The 15680-nt window shown below is 37.3% G+C and overlaps 1 protein-coding gene across 1 annotated transcript in view; it reads left to right on the top strand.

Moving 5' to 3' along the window:
• Positions 1-15451, top strand: part of MBP (myelin basic protein) — a gene marked incomplete at its 3' end in the record, with an annotated part of 107932 nt that extends 92481 nt beyond the window's left edge. The window contains exons 5-10 of the mRNA XM_084206557.1: positions 8166-8192; positions 10586-10693; positions 11169-11204; positions 11770-11802; positions 12779-12901; positions 15395-15451. Of these exons, the coding sequence (XP_084062683.1) occupies positions 8166-8192; positions 10586-10693; positions 11169-11204; positions 11770-11802; positions 12779-12901; positions 15395-15451 (384 nt within the window). The remainder of the gene's footprint in view (positions 1-8165; positions 8193-10585; positions 10694-11168; positions 11205-11769; positions 11803-12778; positions 12902-15394) is intronic.
• Positions 15452-15680: the final 229 nt, after the last annotated feature.

Here is a 15680-nt window from a genome sequence, read left to right as displayed (position 1 = left end):
AGAAAACCTTTTTTCTTATTGCTACTGCAAATAACAGAGACTGTTCCCAGTTGCTGTTTTCTGGGGCCTGGTTGGCCAGCTCAACTCTTGCTGTTTTGTTCATGTACTGTGTTACTCAATGAAAAAGTGTATGAAATGTTCTTTGTACAGTGAGGCAACAATACCAAAAAGTTAGATTCTGCATACAGAATATGCAGAGGTGTGTGCATTCCTGCATGGCAATAAATCAAACCAATCAACTCAGTTTTTAGGAGTAATGCTAAAAATGTCTGCCAACTGTACAAAGTCTGTATTTTATCCTTTGGTGTGAACATGATTGCAATGATTCTCTACAGATTTTGAGATTTTGATGTAATTATGTATGAGAGGACAGGACATCATGTCTTTTATCTCTGCTGTAAAATGCTATTTTGAAGAACTTTAAATGTCTGCAAAACAGAACAGAATTATGGACAATTCTGACCTTTTTTACCAAGCAGAAGTAGTTGTTTGGGGTTTTTTCCCTTAAGAAAACTGCTCATAGTGTTACGGAGTCCTGATTTGCAGATCTGAGCTGGAAGCACAGAGAAGTTGAATTATTTTGGCAAAAGTCTGTCACATTAGGACTTCCAGTGCCAAAGCATCTCTAGCACTCTTCCACACAATGATAATATTGATGTACATCCCAGGAAACATTCCTAGGAAACTCTCTTGTGGGAGGGCTTCAGTGTGGAAAGTATTGAGCAAGTGGCACATTCATTTCAACTATTATTTATTTAGCCTCTTTGAAACGATGCCTTTTGGTTTCTTGTATCAAGAAAGGCTTGTGGTGTCATTTATTTATACAAGAGTAGACAGAGGAAATCTACATGGCTCATTTGTGCTTAAGCCCTAAATAGTTGTTGCCATTTGCTGAATTTTGTAGAGGATCACTGATAGATGATGAAGGTGTTCATGGACCAGCCGAAATAGAATGAAGTCCCTTGGCAGTATTCCAGACTTCACTAAGTAAACAGGTCTTTGGTCAATAAGATACCACTAAAAGCACCTTAAAGGATGAATTTCAAAGGCTTGAAAAGTTCCTAGAGCTGCACTGTTTATTTGCTTGCACTTTTTTCTTTTTTTATTTTGAAGCATTTCAAAGCAATTCTGCAGCTGCCTTTCTTGCAGTCTTCCTTTTTCAGCCAGCCCATGCCTCAGTGGGAGCATCTCAACTACCCACACTAGCAAGCACTGGAATGCAAAGACAACACTTGCTCTTTGTACAGATTTAGGGCTGACATTCAAGCAAAACACATTATAAATTCTTTGTGGAGGCATTTTCTTCTTGCATCCATAGCTAAGAAGTACATTAATGAATAATATTCACTATTGTGTCTAGAAAGGTGGGGTGGGAACAATGCCGGGACTGTTTCATGGCCTCCTTTTCTCATGTGGAGCAGGTTCTCCCCTGCCCTGCAATTCTGGAGTTAAATTGCATGGGAGTTCCATGAGAGTTGTTAAAAATAGAAATACTGGAATGTACAGAAATACTCCTTTTCCTCTAAGGGGCAGCAAGTGCATTTGCCATTTTTCCCCCAATCCCACTGAGATTTTGGATAGCTGAAACTCAATTAAAACCAGCTTGAATTTTGTACTTTTAAGAAAAACTTTTAAGGTAGAATATTTGAAACAAAACTGTTGTTGTGCACAGCTCAAATTTAATCATATTGAAAAAGGATTTTAAATGGCAACAGAAACTGTGGTGCAGACATTTTAAATAGCATGCAAGAGAGAGTAGCATAACAATAAATTATTTCCTTTCTAATCTTCACAGAATATTTGTATAAGCAAGTTTGTTAAAACGATCAAATGTTCTTTGTGCCTCCTAGATTCTGAGCCTGTATTCAACTTCAGTATGTACTGACTGCTATTTTGTTTCTTTGATGCAGTTGTTTTGTAATCCTTTTGTTTATGATTTTAGTTTTTTTTCTACTAAGTTTGGATTGTGAAACAAAAACTTTTCTCTCCTGGTTTAACATTTTGCATTAACGTACTAAACTTTAAACTACACTTGTGACACAGATCAAACAAACCAAAATATGCGAGTGACAGTAAATAATAGGCGAGGCAAGACTTGGTGAAAGATTAAATCAATTTCTTTTACATTTTGCTTCAGTTTTGTATGCAATCTTGTAACTGTCTCCTGTTGCCTGAATGAAGCCTTGCTCATGTATTTCCTTCCCAACTTCTATGTGTTTGGGTGCAAGAAATATGGAATGTAGAGATGGGGCAGGAGCAGCACTGGGCTGAAGTTCTCAGAGCAGAACCAGGGTTTGGGATCAGCATTTCTGAATCAGCAGTTCCAAACCCACTCCTGAGCTAAGCAGTTGCTAGAGTGGGGATCTACAAAAATGGTTGCGATAACCATGCAAAGGCAAAAAGTTTAGGAACCACAGTTTTAAATAGTGCCACGGAGGGATAAATTAATCAGAATATTTTTTCTTTTTTTTTTTCACTTGAACTCCATTCACATTTCCTGTGGAAGCTTTAATGTATAGTACAGCACCATGAAGAATTTGAAAAGCAGTAAAATCAGTGCTAGTCTGACTAGTATATGATGTGATTTAAGTAAATACTTACTGTGATTTTAATTTCCAAGTCTCAGTTTTCAGGGAGTGGTATTGCTTGTGATACACTGTTTTGTAAAACCTGCTGTGCAAGCTGTATGCTTGTAAAAAAAATTTATAGAGTTTATAGTGGTTGTAACAATAATTTTGTTTTAATCTTTTGCTTTTTATGTGCTTTATGTATTCATTAAACTGTTTACATCACAAAAACCAGTGTACTAATGATTTAATTTGTTTTAAATGCTTTAATCCATTAACAGAAGTTGCAACAAACTACTACTTGTACATGACAGGTTTTTAGTTCACTAAGAGGCTGCATGTCCTTCTGCAAAATTCAGTTAGAACAGTGCATTAGACAGAAGGGAATAGAGAGGTTTCCTTCTGGAAGTAAAAGGTAGGCTTTGAATAACCAAAGCTCCTGAATCTGGTGTTCTCTCTGAATCTCGTCTCTCATTTGTAGCAGCCTAAAAATGAATTAGTGTAACAGAACTGCCAGTCTGAAGCTCACTTAGCTTGTGCAGTGGTAGAACCTCAGACTACTTTAGGTATGCCTGGTTTAAAAAAAATCACCTGTAAAAACAAGGCAATACCAACTGGTGAATACACACACCATGGGAGAAGTGAAAGGCCTAGGAGCCAACATCATGGGATTGACTTTGACATGTTCATTTAACTCCTGTATAACCATAAACATGTTATTTGTGCCTAATAATTAACACATTATTTAATGCACTGGAACTTGCATTTTCAAGGAAGTTACTAATTGAAGTAATTATTACAAGGTACTAGAGGAATTTGGGAATTTGGAATTGGTTAAGTGCTCTTTAAGTGGTATTTCGAAGTGCAAGCACTAAGTTTTGGTAACATATTAGTAATGCTTCTTGCTCACCTGACATCAGCTGCATGGCAAGGTTTGTTTAGAAATGGGACAAAGTATTTGATGATTTCTTTTACAAGTTAAAGAGGAAATCATGAGTGGGGAGAGTGCCTGTGTGCTTCACTGCTTTTACTGGTTTTTACATGGTCTGGTGCCTCTTACATTCAGAAATGTATTAGTAACATGTTCAGGCTAAAATACAAATTAATCAACTAAAGCATTTGAAGGATCTCCGTTTCTAATCACTCCACAGCAAAAGGTTTTCTGCTTTCATTAAGCTTCTAACAGGATCTTTCAGTTCAGTCTTTGCTTGACTATTTCTAAGGTCTCCTATCCACTAATACAATAACAGTAGTATGTGTAAGTTGCATACAGAAGAGCTCCAAGGATTCTTCTGAGCACTTGGTGAAGTTCAAAGCTTGTGGTGCCCTTTGCCTGAGCCTGAGCCTGAGGGCAGAGCTGGTGGAGGGGCACTGATGGAAGCTTTGGGATCTTTTGGTGGGAATTGGCCTCAGCTGTTCTCAGCCATGCCTCTCTTGTTCACCTGCATGGCCCCTCAGCCCAGCTGAGATTAAGGTCTGGATTTCATTTTAAATATATCAGAGCCGGTGTTTGTTTAAACAAGTGCAAGGGCCAGGCAGGGATGTACACACAGATGGCCAAAAATGTACATAACAGATGGTCAAATAGAGCTATTAAAAATTCAGCGCAAGGATTTTCTCTGCCTAAGAACAATGTAATGTTTACTTCTCTGCAGATGAAGCAGTTAGATAAGTAAGAAATTGCTTTATATTAAAATCTGCTATATTAGTTTTTTCTATCCCATTCCTTGCAAATGAAGAATTGCATTAGCTTTAGCACTTTCCATCCTAGAATGCCAAAATAAATCACTGTACGTACTTCAGCTGTTTTTCAGATTACACAATGGTAAATGCTTCCAGATAGAAAACCAGAGCAAAAGTTACTCCTTTTTTGTGTCTCTGACCTTGTTTTGTACCTCTGTCATCACATAGCATTAGTAACAATTGCTGGCTTTCACCTTTTATACTGATGCAAAATATCTCTGATGCAAAATATGGAGACCTGAAATGGTCTCCATTTAAGAGACATTACACTCCAAAGTTACTTGGTTTCATTTCTGACCTGCACAAGAAACCACCACTGCCACTTTTAGGTGATTTTACTGAATTTTTACAAATCAATTAAAATCAATTAAAAACTATTTCTTATGATGCATCTACTTCTCCATTTTTGATACATCATACAATTAATATACCTTGGAAACTGTATGAGCATCAGGTTTGGAGTGGTCCATCTTCCCCACTTTATACTAACAGTATTATTGGAAATTTTACCACATATTTCTTTCAAAGAAATATTCTATTAACCATGCAATGTCTAAATATTTCATAAGAATAAACCCTCCTTGCTATTACACTCTCTCTACCAGTTACGCTGAGGCAGCCAGTAGTGCTTTTAACAACCTGTATGAGAGTTTAGCTTGTCACTTGCTTACCTATTAAAGGCAGAAAAGAAACAGAATTGGGCCAATCCCTCAAAGATGAGAAGTGATCAAATATTTTGTGGGTGGGTGGTTGAGTATGTGCAATCTGAGATTTCCAGAAATCAAAAGTTGTAGTAACTTTTTTCTGGCCAGCAGCTGTAAAGTGATTGTGTACACCTGGTATTCACAGCTATGTTTCTAAATAATTCCCATCTTGCTTATTCTATTACCTTCATGACTGTATGAAAATACCAGGGAACAGGACATCTAAAAATTGTATAAATTACTGCTTTCTTACCAGTGGCCATACCCCATAATGTTCCATTGTTTTGCTGTGGCAACACAAGCCAACAGATGCATCTCCACCAAATATGCAGGTGATCAGTAGAAACTGATCATGGTGAGTACCAGTGCAGGATGCCTTCCATATCTTGCCCATGTACAGTAAAGTCCTAAAGGCTGTGAAGTTTGATGGTAGCAGAAGCTACTTGGAGAATACTTACTAGCCAAAGTCTTTTTTTTTTTTTGCTGGAGTGATGATTCTCAAACAAAATCCTGAACAAATCCAGCCAAGAAAACCCCCACCCATACTATGGATCATTTCAACAAATCTATGTCACTGATACCAACTTGAACAATAACAGAAGAATACTGAGTATGCATCAGAGACTATGTCCGAGCAGATAAAGAACTTCTGTCATGAAGAATATTTGAGTAAAATCATTCATGCTAGGCAGAAAAAATGCTTCAAAAAAGCCAAGTCAAATTAAAGCCCTGGGTTTTGCCTCTAAAACCATTTATCAAGTGTCACAACAATGGACACAGGGAAAAAACCCAAGAAAGTATGATGGCACTGGTCTGCCATTTGAGTCCCATCATAAACCAGAACTCTCCTGAAAAACTGTCCCCATTCTTCTTTTTTCCCCAGTAATTCTTTTACCTGTTAATTTATGAACACTAATCATCAAGGCACTAAAGGGTAATGGGGTTATGGAGAAATGTGGTTCTGGATTATTGATTGGCACCTCTCTTGATGGGAGAGTTCTCTATTGTTTCCTTCCTCATGTTTCTTACTTTTCAGTCATCTCTACTCACTGTCATGTTTGTCATTCCTGTCATGCTTCTAAGAATTCTTCCTCTTTTCATTCATAGCCTATTTCTAGACAAAGACTGATCTCAGCACAACCCTGAAAGGCAAAATCTCTTGCATTCTACATCCCTCTTCCTGTCAATTCTCCTCTATACCTTTGAGCAAGTAATTTAATTTCTATCTTAACTTCCACATTAGTAAAAATTAACAGTACCATTACAGGGATGGGTGGCTCATCCTTCCTAAAGTGATTTTGAAAGCCTGCTGAATTAGGTAATTAACTATAATGTCATCACCAGATTAGCCAGTGGGGAAGACGTCAGCGGTCCCATTGTTTTTGGTAACAGATCAGCAAGTCATGAATAGCCTGGGACAAACACTGCCACCAAGAGCAAACTGCTACCTGGGTTGTACGTGAACAAGGATGGAACCAACAGCTCTGATTTAGCAGTGCATGCTCACAGAAGTTACACTACTGCTGGAATAAGCATGGAAAAATACATCTCACATGGGCTGTGTATTCTGTCACTGCCTGGTGAAGGTTCTGATGAAGTGTCAGCCATGCCCCGGAACACAAAGCCTCATGGGCAAAGCCCCTCCAAATCCCAAGATGAAGCAATTTCTGTATTCAAGTGCCTGCCAGATTCCTCATTAAACTATATCACAGATTTCCATATGATTAAAATAAGAAAAAGCATATATATTTATTGAAAGAATGCATCTCAATTCCTGTTTGGCATACATATTTAGAAACCATACTGACTACCTAAAATTGAACCTGGATAGCAATTCCACTAGAGCTTGGGATTCAGAGTCTGTTTCAAGGACTAACACAGAATCAGCTGAGTGGCTCACAAATTCCCTGTTGAACTTTCAGCTTTTTCTTCCCACAGAACAGCACAGTGTTCATCACATAATGCTTAAAGCATAATTTTAGTCTACCAGTACAGTTCCAAATGTCTTAGTGGGGGTGGTTAAACATTATGGACAACCTACAGGTTGTGGAACAGTTTGGTTTTCTAAGACAATTGAAATGCAATTTTCATGTCTATGAGAATTTGAAATGTGTGGATTTTGTATGATATCTTTTAAATTCATGCACAGCAACGTGTTAGGTATCTTGCGAAGAAAAGCTATTGGAAACCATGAAACCCATTGACCCCATGAAAAAGCCCTTTGTTTTCCATCTTTACCTGGTTTGACTGCCTTTTAAATCAGCTATTTCCATATTTTATATGTGTGGATTTTGCCAGCAGAGAAACAACATGGGAGGTACTTTACATCATCTCACATTCTGATGTAGGCAATAAAAGCACACACAGTGATACCAAAAGGAACTGTAAAAAGCTGTAAAATCAAGTACTCCAAAAGTATCTTAATACTGTTATTAGCACAAATGCATATCACAGACTGATGAGGAGTTAAGAGCTATTTACATGCATTTGGAATCTTCAGCTATAAGCAATCCTCTTGTGGAGGATGAGAGCCCTCAGAGAAATGATAATACGCATTTAAAAGTCCCCCCTAATGCATCTGAGTTGCAAGATCTGACATATCCTGTTAATAGCAAGCAAAGTCAGGGATGGATTTCATGGGATTTCATGACTGTAAAAAAAAAAAAAAAAGCCTGTAACTGCTTAACTGTATCGATTTTATACCCAGAGCCAGTTGTTGCACAACACTGAAAAGCATGCATACATACATATATACCGACATAAATACATACACACCCACACACAAACGCATACTTTGGAATCTTCAGGTCAACTGGAAATGTAATAACAACCTTGCACAAAACCCCAAATGGAGCCCATATTGCTAGTTAATTAATGTTAACTAACTAACAATAATTTATTAATTTTTAATTTATTAATTTTAATTATTTAAAATAATTTGTTAATAAATTAAAAATTAATTTTTTAAAGTAACAGCTCTTAAAAGGTACTAATACAGGTTGTGCCAGTAAACATAATTAGTCTGATGTGAAAGTACATGGCTAACACAGGGAATGCAATTCCAATGTATAGCTAATGTTGAAACTTAAAATACCTGCATGTTTTCTTTGCACTGCATTCACAGTTACTCTCTTTTTTTTTTTTGTCTTAGTGGCCAACATACCACCATACTACCAAGGTAGGTGACACAGTAAAACAATGCTACTTTCCTGTGCATCCCCAGAAAAAACCACAAAATGTATTTAAAAAAAATCACTTCCCTTACAGGTTAACTGCGGGTATTTTATGTATATTTTAAAGAATTCTTATTTAGATTATTAATCCTTAAAACTATTGATTTCACAGTGAAGGTGAAAACTATGTTATCAGATCTCCCAGTTACTGCTTAAATTTCTACTACTGGTAAATCTTTTTTACTAAGATCATTCAGCTTTAGGGTTCCTTTTGGCTTTTTTGAAGGTGCAGCAGAGTTGACTTAGTTGAGATCCTTAACTGAGGTCAAACATTTCATTTATGTTAACTGGGATCAGGAAAAGCTGAGGTTCTTCTGTTCAGTTACTGAGGAACTGTTGTATGTTTAAACTTTCTTTAAGGGCACAGAGACACCTCCATTTTAAACTTTACCACCAATATCCAAGGGCTCTGAATTCACGCTCATACTTGGCAAGTACATTTCAAAATACATCGATATGGAAGCCAAGGATGCCTTTTATTGGCAATACTAATCTCGAGACTGAAATTCTTAACAACATTGCAAGAGGTGTGGGGAGAACTCACTGCAGCCCCTGGGTGAAAGACACAAGTAACACAAAGAAATAAGAAGCAAATTATATCCCTCCCTAAAGAGTTGCTCTTCTCTATTCCTGTAAGGTTTTAACAAGTATTATTTAAATCCAAGCACTTAAAACATATTTTAAAGTAAATAGTGATGATCTGAATGCACTAATGAAACACGTGGTAACTGTTAAATTGAGTTCATTCAAAAAGGTCCACTTATATCACACCATCTCAGTAGCCCATCATGGCAGTATAAATCAGATTTCTCTTTTAATTTCAAAACCATCAGAATTTATCTTTTAACACCTACAGATATTACATAAACAAAAGCAGTCTCTGAAAAAAAACATTGGATTTTGTTTTCTGTCCCTAGGAGTTCAAAAATTGCAAGAGAAAACTAGAGGTGAAAGAGTAATTTCAATAATGAATTGAGCAGAAACATGTAAATTACCTGTCACAAATAATAATATCAAAGATTCTGAAGACAGATGAAGTTTGCTGATGACAATATGAATGGAAGTTTATTTTAAACACCAGGAAACTCACCCAGAACAGTCGTTGAAAATTACTTCAGATTTGCTACTGCTTCATACACCTAAGACAGGAGACAGTCAAAGCCTGTGATGACATTTGGCACTGCAGGCAGAAGAAACTTTGTATTTATAGTACAATAACCTTTCCAATAAGCCAAGTTATTAGCACCTAATAATTGGTCAGAACACCAAAATCAAGAAATTCGACCCCGTCTTAATTGTAAAACCTTATCCCAATTTCTCTCCATTCCTGTGGCAATTCATTCATAGCCCATCAGATCTGCAACACCATGGTATTTATCCTAAAGACAAGGCAGTCAGCAGCTTTCAAAGGGTGATTTGAATGTAGATTAAGAAGACAAAACCGTGACTGAAGGAACCGACTCTCTCTTCCTAACCGCAGAAGCAGAGGCTATTTTGACAACATTGGAACTAGCAACCAAGTAGAAACTGCTGCAGATTTTAAAGCAGGACTGACTACCTGACACTATGGAGATCTCTCAGATCCAAAATTCATATTTTCCTGCTTTTAAAACAATTAAGTGCCCACATATCATCAGCATGCAAAAAAAAAAAAAAACAACCCTGATAAAAAATCAGCCAAACTTCTCTGCATTGGTTAGTTTTTTCCCAACAGAAATCAGGATCTGACTTCATTTGGACTACTGCTCAGGAAGCCCTTCTGAAAATAGAAAGCCCTACTGAAATAGAAATTGTCAGCCTCACTTGGTTCCCTCATTCTGAAAATAACATTGCTCTTGCAGCTCATGAGTGTTACAAAGTCTTTGAAAACTAAAAATGGTACACAATCTATTCCTGCTTTCCCATGCAGAATGATCCAACATAATTTTAAGGTTTTTTTTCCATTTTGGTTTATTTTCTAAAATCACAGTCTATGATCCTACTTAAGAAAAAATTCCTATTTAAGGAAAATTACAAGGTTTCTGTTACCTGAACTTTCCAATCAGAGCCTTCCAATAAGAGCCTCAAGAGCCTGAACTTCCAATAAGAGCCCCAAGAGCCAATTTCCACACTGGGCTGTAACGTCAAGAACGCGTGCATCCATATCTATGCACAACATATGTGCCTGTACATACTGTGTATTTGCCATTTCACAGCACTAACAACTGTAGGGGGCAATCTCTGCAGATTTTCCAAGGCATATTCCTCCTCTCCTCTCTCCTGAAAATGATTCTTCATGCCATGGCTGATAAGCTGTCCTTCCCAGCTGACTGGGCAATATGCCTGTTCTGCTTTTCAGGACATACATGCAGCCAGGGTCAGCCACCACGTTGGGTCCATCCCCCCAAGATCTCAGCATGGCCGACCTGTTGATGACAACCCTGTAGTCCACTTCTTCAAGAACATTGTAAGTCTCCCCTCCTCTTAAGCACCAAAATGAAATATTTTCTTTAGAATCCATCAGTAAACAAACGCTCCCCAATCACTACCCTTTATTTCAAGCCTTAAATTGTACTGTGCCTTTTGAGCTCATTATGCCATTCAAATACAAAAATAATTTTTACCTAGAAAACAAACAATACTGAAATGCTACCAAAAGAGCATGTGAACCTCCATTAGCATAGCCAAATGCTAACCATGTCAGTTATACAGCTTCACCATAGACAGGTTGTGTCCTTGTGTCTTTAATACTGGCAGTATTAAAGAATTATTACTGTTTCAAGATGGACATATATCCAGCGTATTCCAGGCAAGCCTAAGACAGCAGAGCAGCTTCTCAATGCAATTACCATTTTTAGCTGGTGGATAATGTGCAAAAGGCCTAATGATTTCAGGCATTTATTTTTGCCTTTGTTTGACAACTCTCTCGTGTTGGTTTTTAGGTCTCACCCCGTACACCACCCCCAATGCAAGCAAAGGTAAGAAGTTTCAGGAACTCAAGGCATTTATGTGCTAATTCCCACTAATTCAACTGCAAGCCTGATTCACTGTCCTTAATGGCACTAAGTAAAAGCCTACAGGAATCACTGGGAACAATTTAAAGTAAGAGCCTAAGACACAGAAGTCATGGTTCTCTTCCTCACGCACTTCCTGACTTTGTGCATGACTAATTGAAGCCACTTGCAGGGATTTTTATATTCAATTTATGGTGTGATTGTTTTAGGTAGTGAACTAACAATAGGTAATGCTTTCAAACAAGCCTCACCAGCCAGGAGCTGTCCTTCCATTTACTGAACTCAGCTGGCTTTCGAAATATGTGATGCTGACAAAGCCAGTTCTAGTAATTACAATAAACAATTTTGCCCTTTTTCTGCTTTATGAAATGACTGTACAGACTGTAGTTCTCAACTCCTTCCTGCCTCATTATCTGGCCATTATTTCATAATCTTGGCTATCTTTTCATCTTCTTCTGTGTACAGCAGACCCAGATGCTGTGTTCCATAGTGATCACCATGTCATTGTTTCTATTTCTTCCATGTACAGGGAAGAGGATTATCCCTCACCAGATTTAGCTGGGTAGGTGACGAATGTGCTTTTGATAACAGCCCTTTTATTTACCAGGCCAAAGCATCTCTTACTCCATTGCCTCAAGCTGCTGCAGCAATGTGATAATTTTGTTTTGTCTCAAGTTTGCTATTTTGCTTTTCCTGTTCTACTTTCCTTTCTCCTTCCACAGCACTTTAAGATGATAATTGTGTTGCTTGCTCTTATCTTGCAATTTGACAGCCCTTGCAGCAATAATTTCTTTTGCTTCAGCACAAAGGGAGCAAAATCCACTGCATGGCAAAGCACTCTTCCTTTAAAGGTTCCCGGAAGACCCATCTGGTGCATTTTTCTTTTCCTGGGATGGATAAAGACGGGGGCAGGGAAGGCTGGGATGAGATAGGGGCTTATTCCACTTTTGCAACTGCTTTTACACAGCCGGCAAAACTAATGGTGCCACTAACCTCAGTATTTTGTTTCACCTTTCCTGTCAGTTAGAAGTGATCTGCCTAAGCAATTCCTAGACAAGTTCTTCCCACAGTTCCCTCACAACTAATTAAATTCTACTTCTCTACCTCAGGTTTGATTTTATATGAGATGGCATGTAAATTACTGGCATTTTAAGACACAATATCAAAGCCTTCAAGCCATTAAGCATTTCTTTCACTATCAGAACACCACATATCAGCTGATGCGTTTGACATCTTAGAACTCATGAAATTAAAACATTTTAAGTTCTTTCACACAGGTTAACCTTCTGAGTATTTAATTTTTGAATATAAATTCATTTTTTACAGATTGATGCTTCCCTCAGATTTTAATCTATTCAGCTAATTTCCTAGCATTTTCCTTCATCCTTGTTTATTACATAAAAGATTGTTTTATTGCAACAACCTCCAATTTCCTCATTTGAGCATTACATTTCAGTGATCACAAATAAAGACTACAACATGCATATGATAATTGGAATGTGACAATTTGCAATGTACATAAAAATCTTTCTTTGCAGGGTGGTGAAACACACAAGCCAGGATATGGAAGCGGAAAATTCTATGAGCATAAATCTGCTCATAAGGGACACAAGGGATCCTATCATGAGGGCCAGGGCACTCTTTCCAGAATCTTTAAACTGGTAAAGTACAAGTGAACTTTAATTACAAAAAAATTGAACTGGGAAAAAGAGAAGCTAAACCTCTCCAGAACCTGCCATGTTTGAAACAACCACATTTCCTCAAAGCTTCTGATGGAATTAGACTTGCATGGATAAACCAGAAGGTTATTTTGTGGCTTAGTGACTACTTACATGATAGGAAACAAAGGTAAAAATACACAGTTAGTGGCTATCAGGAAAGAAGGTAGGTCCACAATGTCCCACAAAGATCTGCACCAGGACCAGTGTTGTTACTGAATGCAAAAATGATCTGAAATACAGAAGAAAGACGAGATGGCACAGCTCGTTGCTGCTGAATTATTTGGGATAGTGAAAATGAAAGAGAACTGATAAACTGCAAAAGGGTAGTACAGGGCAGTGCAGGACACACATTTGGATGTAGTAACACTCCAGCAGTCCCTGCTTGCTCCTACCCCAGGTAGGAAAACACAATATGCCAGTATCGAAAGTTATGAAACCACAGAGTGGGGCAAATTACAAAACTGTCATATTAGAAATAAACATTTGGTCAGATTATCTTTAGTGTGGTTCAATTCCCCATTTCAAGGCACAGCACAGCCATGACACAGGCAATAAATGAAAACAGAACAGGAAAAAAAGGTCAGTTGTGAGAATTTTTCACATCCTATGTCAGGAAACAGACACATGAAAAGCAGACTATATCCACTGGCAGATACTTTTACAGAGACTTTTTTTTCCCTCTAAGGCAATGATGGCAGGGAATTCACTCGTAACAAACCCAGTACACTGTTAGCCCATGAAAATGCCATCAGCAGTCATCTTAACTTCAAGTCAGAAGGTCTGAGATCCTTAGCAGAGCTGATCATTTCAGACTCTTAACTATTCCTCTCCTCAAGAGGAGATGTAACAGTGCCTTCATTTGCAGCAAAACCCACATTTTTGCCTCTTAAACAGCTTAGGTTTTATATCTCCCATTGTACAGCTGTTTTCCAAATACATGCAGCACGAAGTGACAGCACAAAAACTTCAAGGAAGTAGTAGGAATTTTTATGTTGCTATTTAAGAAAAGGAATGATCTCTTCAGAGGCCCAGGTAAAAATCAAACACATTTCAAGTCTTATTTTCATGCTGTGCACTTGGTAATTTTAGTGGGGGTTCAGGTACATCAACTATTCCATGGCTATATACTCTCATTATTTGTAAAACTTCATCATTTAGATGCCTGAAAACATGCATTAATGAACTCCCAGGAAATTTAACAATTTCTTTTGCATATTCATCACAGATAATTTAGCTTAGTTTTATATATATATCTGAGAGATACTGACACCAGTTTTACTTTTTAGATAACCTTTTCCCAGCCATTATAATTTCTGGAACTTTGATAAGATTTTTATTCACGCCTATTTGATTTAGACCTATTGTTTACAGCAGGAGGCATTAATTACTGTTTCTTTATATAGTTCAACAGTCTTGTAATATAAAAAAGTTATCCATTCTTTAAGATATCTTTGAAAGAAAAAAAGCCAATGACCTAATGAATTAGACTCAATTTTCCTGTAACAGTTCTGTAAAACTAAGGAGGCAGCGCTGAAAGAACACAAATGAAGAAAATGAAGTCCCAAAGTATACACTTTTTTTTTTTTTCAAGTCAACAGTTCAGTCATCACCTGATTACAGTAAGAATTGCCACGCCATCTCACATTTGTGATCTTAAGTGCATTTTTCAAGATTTGCCTATAGAAGGGTTGTTAAAGCTAAGGGACAAGATACCAAGTTAGCTTAATCTCAAATTCCAAAAAATGAAATGTCAGAATTTCCGCTTGAATCATCTTTGCTATAAAAATGCTTCTTTTCTCAAGTGCAGATTTATGAAGTGTCAGAGTTTTTTCCTCACAGTTTGACACTTTCTTATTGTTTCTAAGAATAGGGCAGGTATCAGCCCTTTTATCTTTTCTTAGCTTTCTCCTGAATCTGCATCTGAGTTTTCCATATAAACCTCCTGTTGATGTAACACTGAGAATTTACTGCAGAATAAAACTATTAAATTTCAGTTCTTTCGGATGTGAAACTACTACATCTTGTATGCAAGTTTTTGAGATTTTGTTTTGTTACTTGTTTTAAAGTATACACATAGTACAGGGTTCATAAAAATGAAATTTTCCATGCTGTCCAAGGAAATAAATTGTTTTCATTAGGAAGGCCTGAATAAGAACATGCACTTAAAAGTTATTGATGAGAGACTGTCTAGTCTTCTGTGGAAGATTTAATGACAGTAAGTTAATCCTAGGTGAAAATCAACGAAAATAAATCTTATTTTTGAAGTGAAAAATCCCAGTAATATGTAGTGATATACTAGAGGCAACTGCAGGCTATTTTCATTAGATAGTATTTAAAATTTTGTCATACTTACAACAGATTGATGTTCTTCAAGGCACAGCCCCAAATACATATTAATTTCTAATTAATGCAATTCTGTTCTTCCCTCCACAGGGAGGCTCTGGGTCCCGACCTGGATCGCGGTCTGGTTCCCCCATTGCTAGGCGCTGAAGCTCCAAGATGCCATCCAAGGATCACATACTCTGCTTCATAATATAACTGCCTTAAAATTAGTAACAGCTGCCACAATTACCTAGATAGATGCAATCCATTACTTAATGCCAATTAGGTTCTGCATGCAGTAGATGATACAAACTTCTATTGGCAATCCCTGAGCAACAGGTGAATGAAAGGAACACAAAAAGTAGCTTTGCTAGATGTTTTCCTTATTTTATGTGAA

This window comes from Fringilla coelebs (genome assembly GCF_963513975.1).
Source record: "Fringilla coelebs genome assembly, chromosome: 1".
NCBI classification, from domain to species: domain Eukaryota; kingdom Metazoa; phylum Chordata; class Aves; order Passeriformes; family Fringillidae; genus Fringilla; species Fringilla coelebs.
This window is presented reverse-complemented; position numbering and strand designations above follow the sequence as displayed.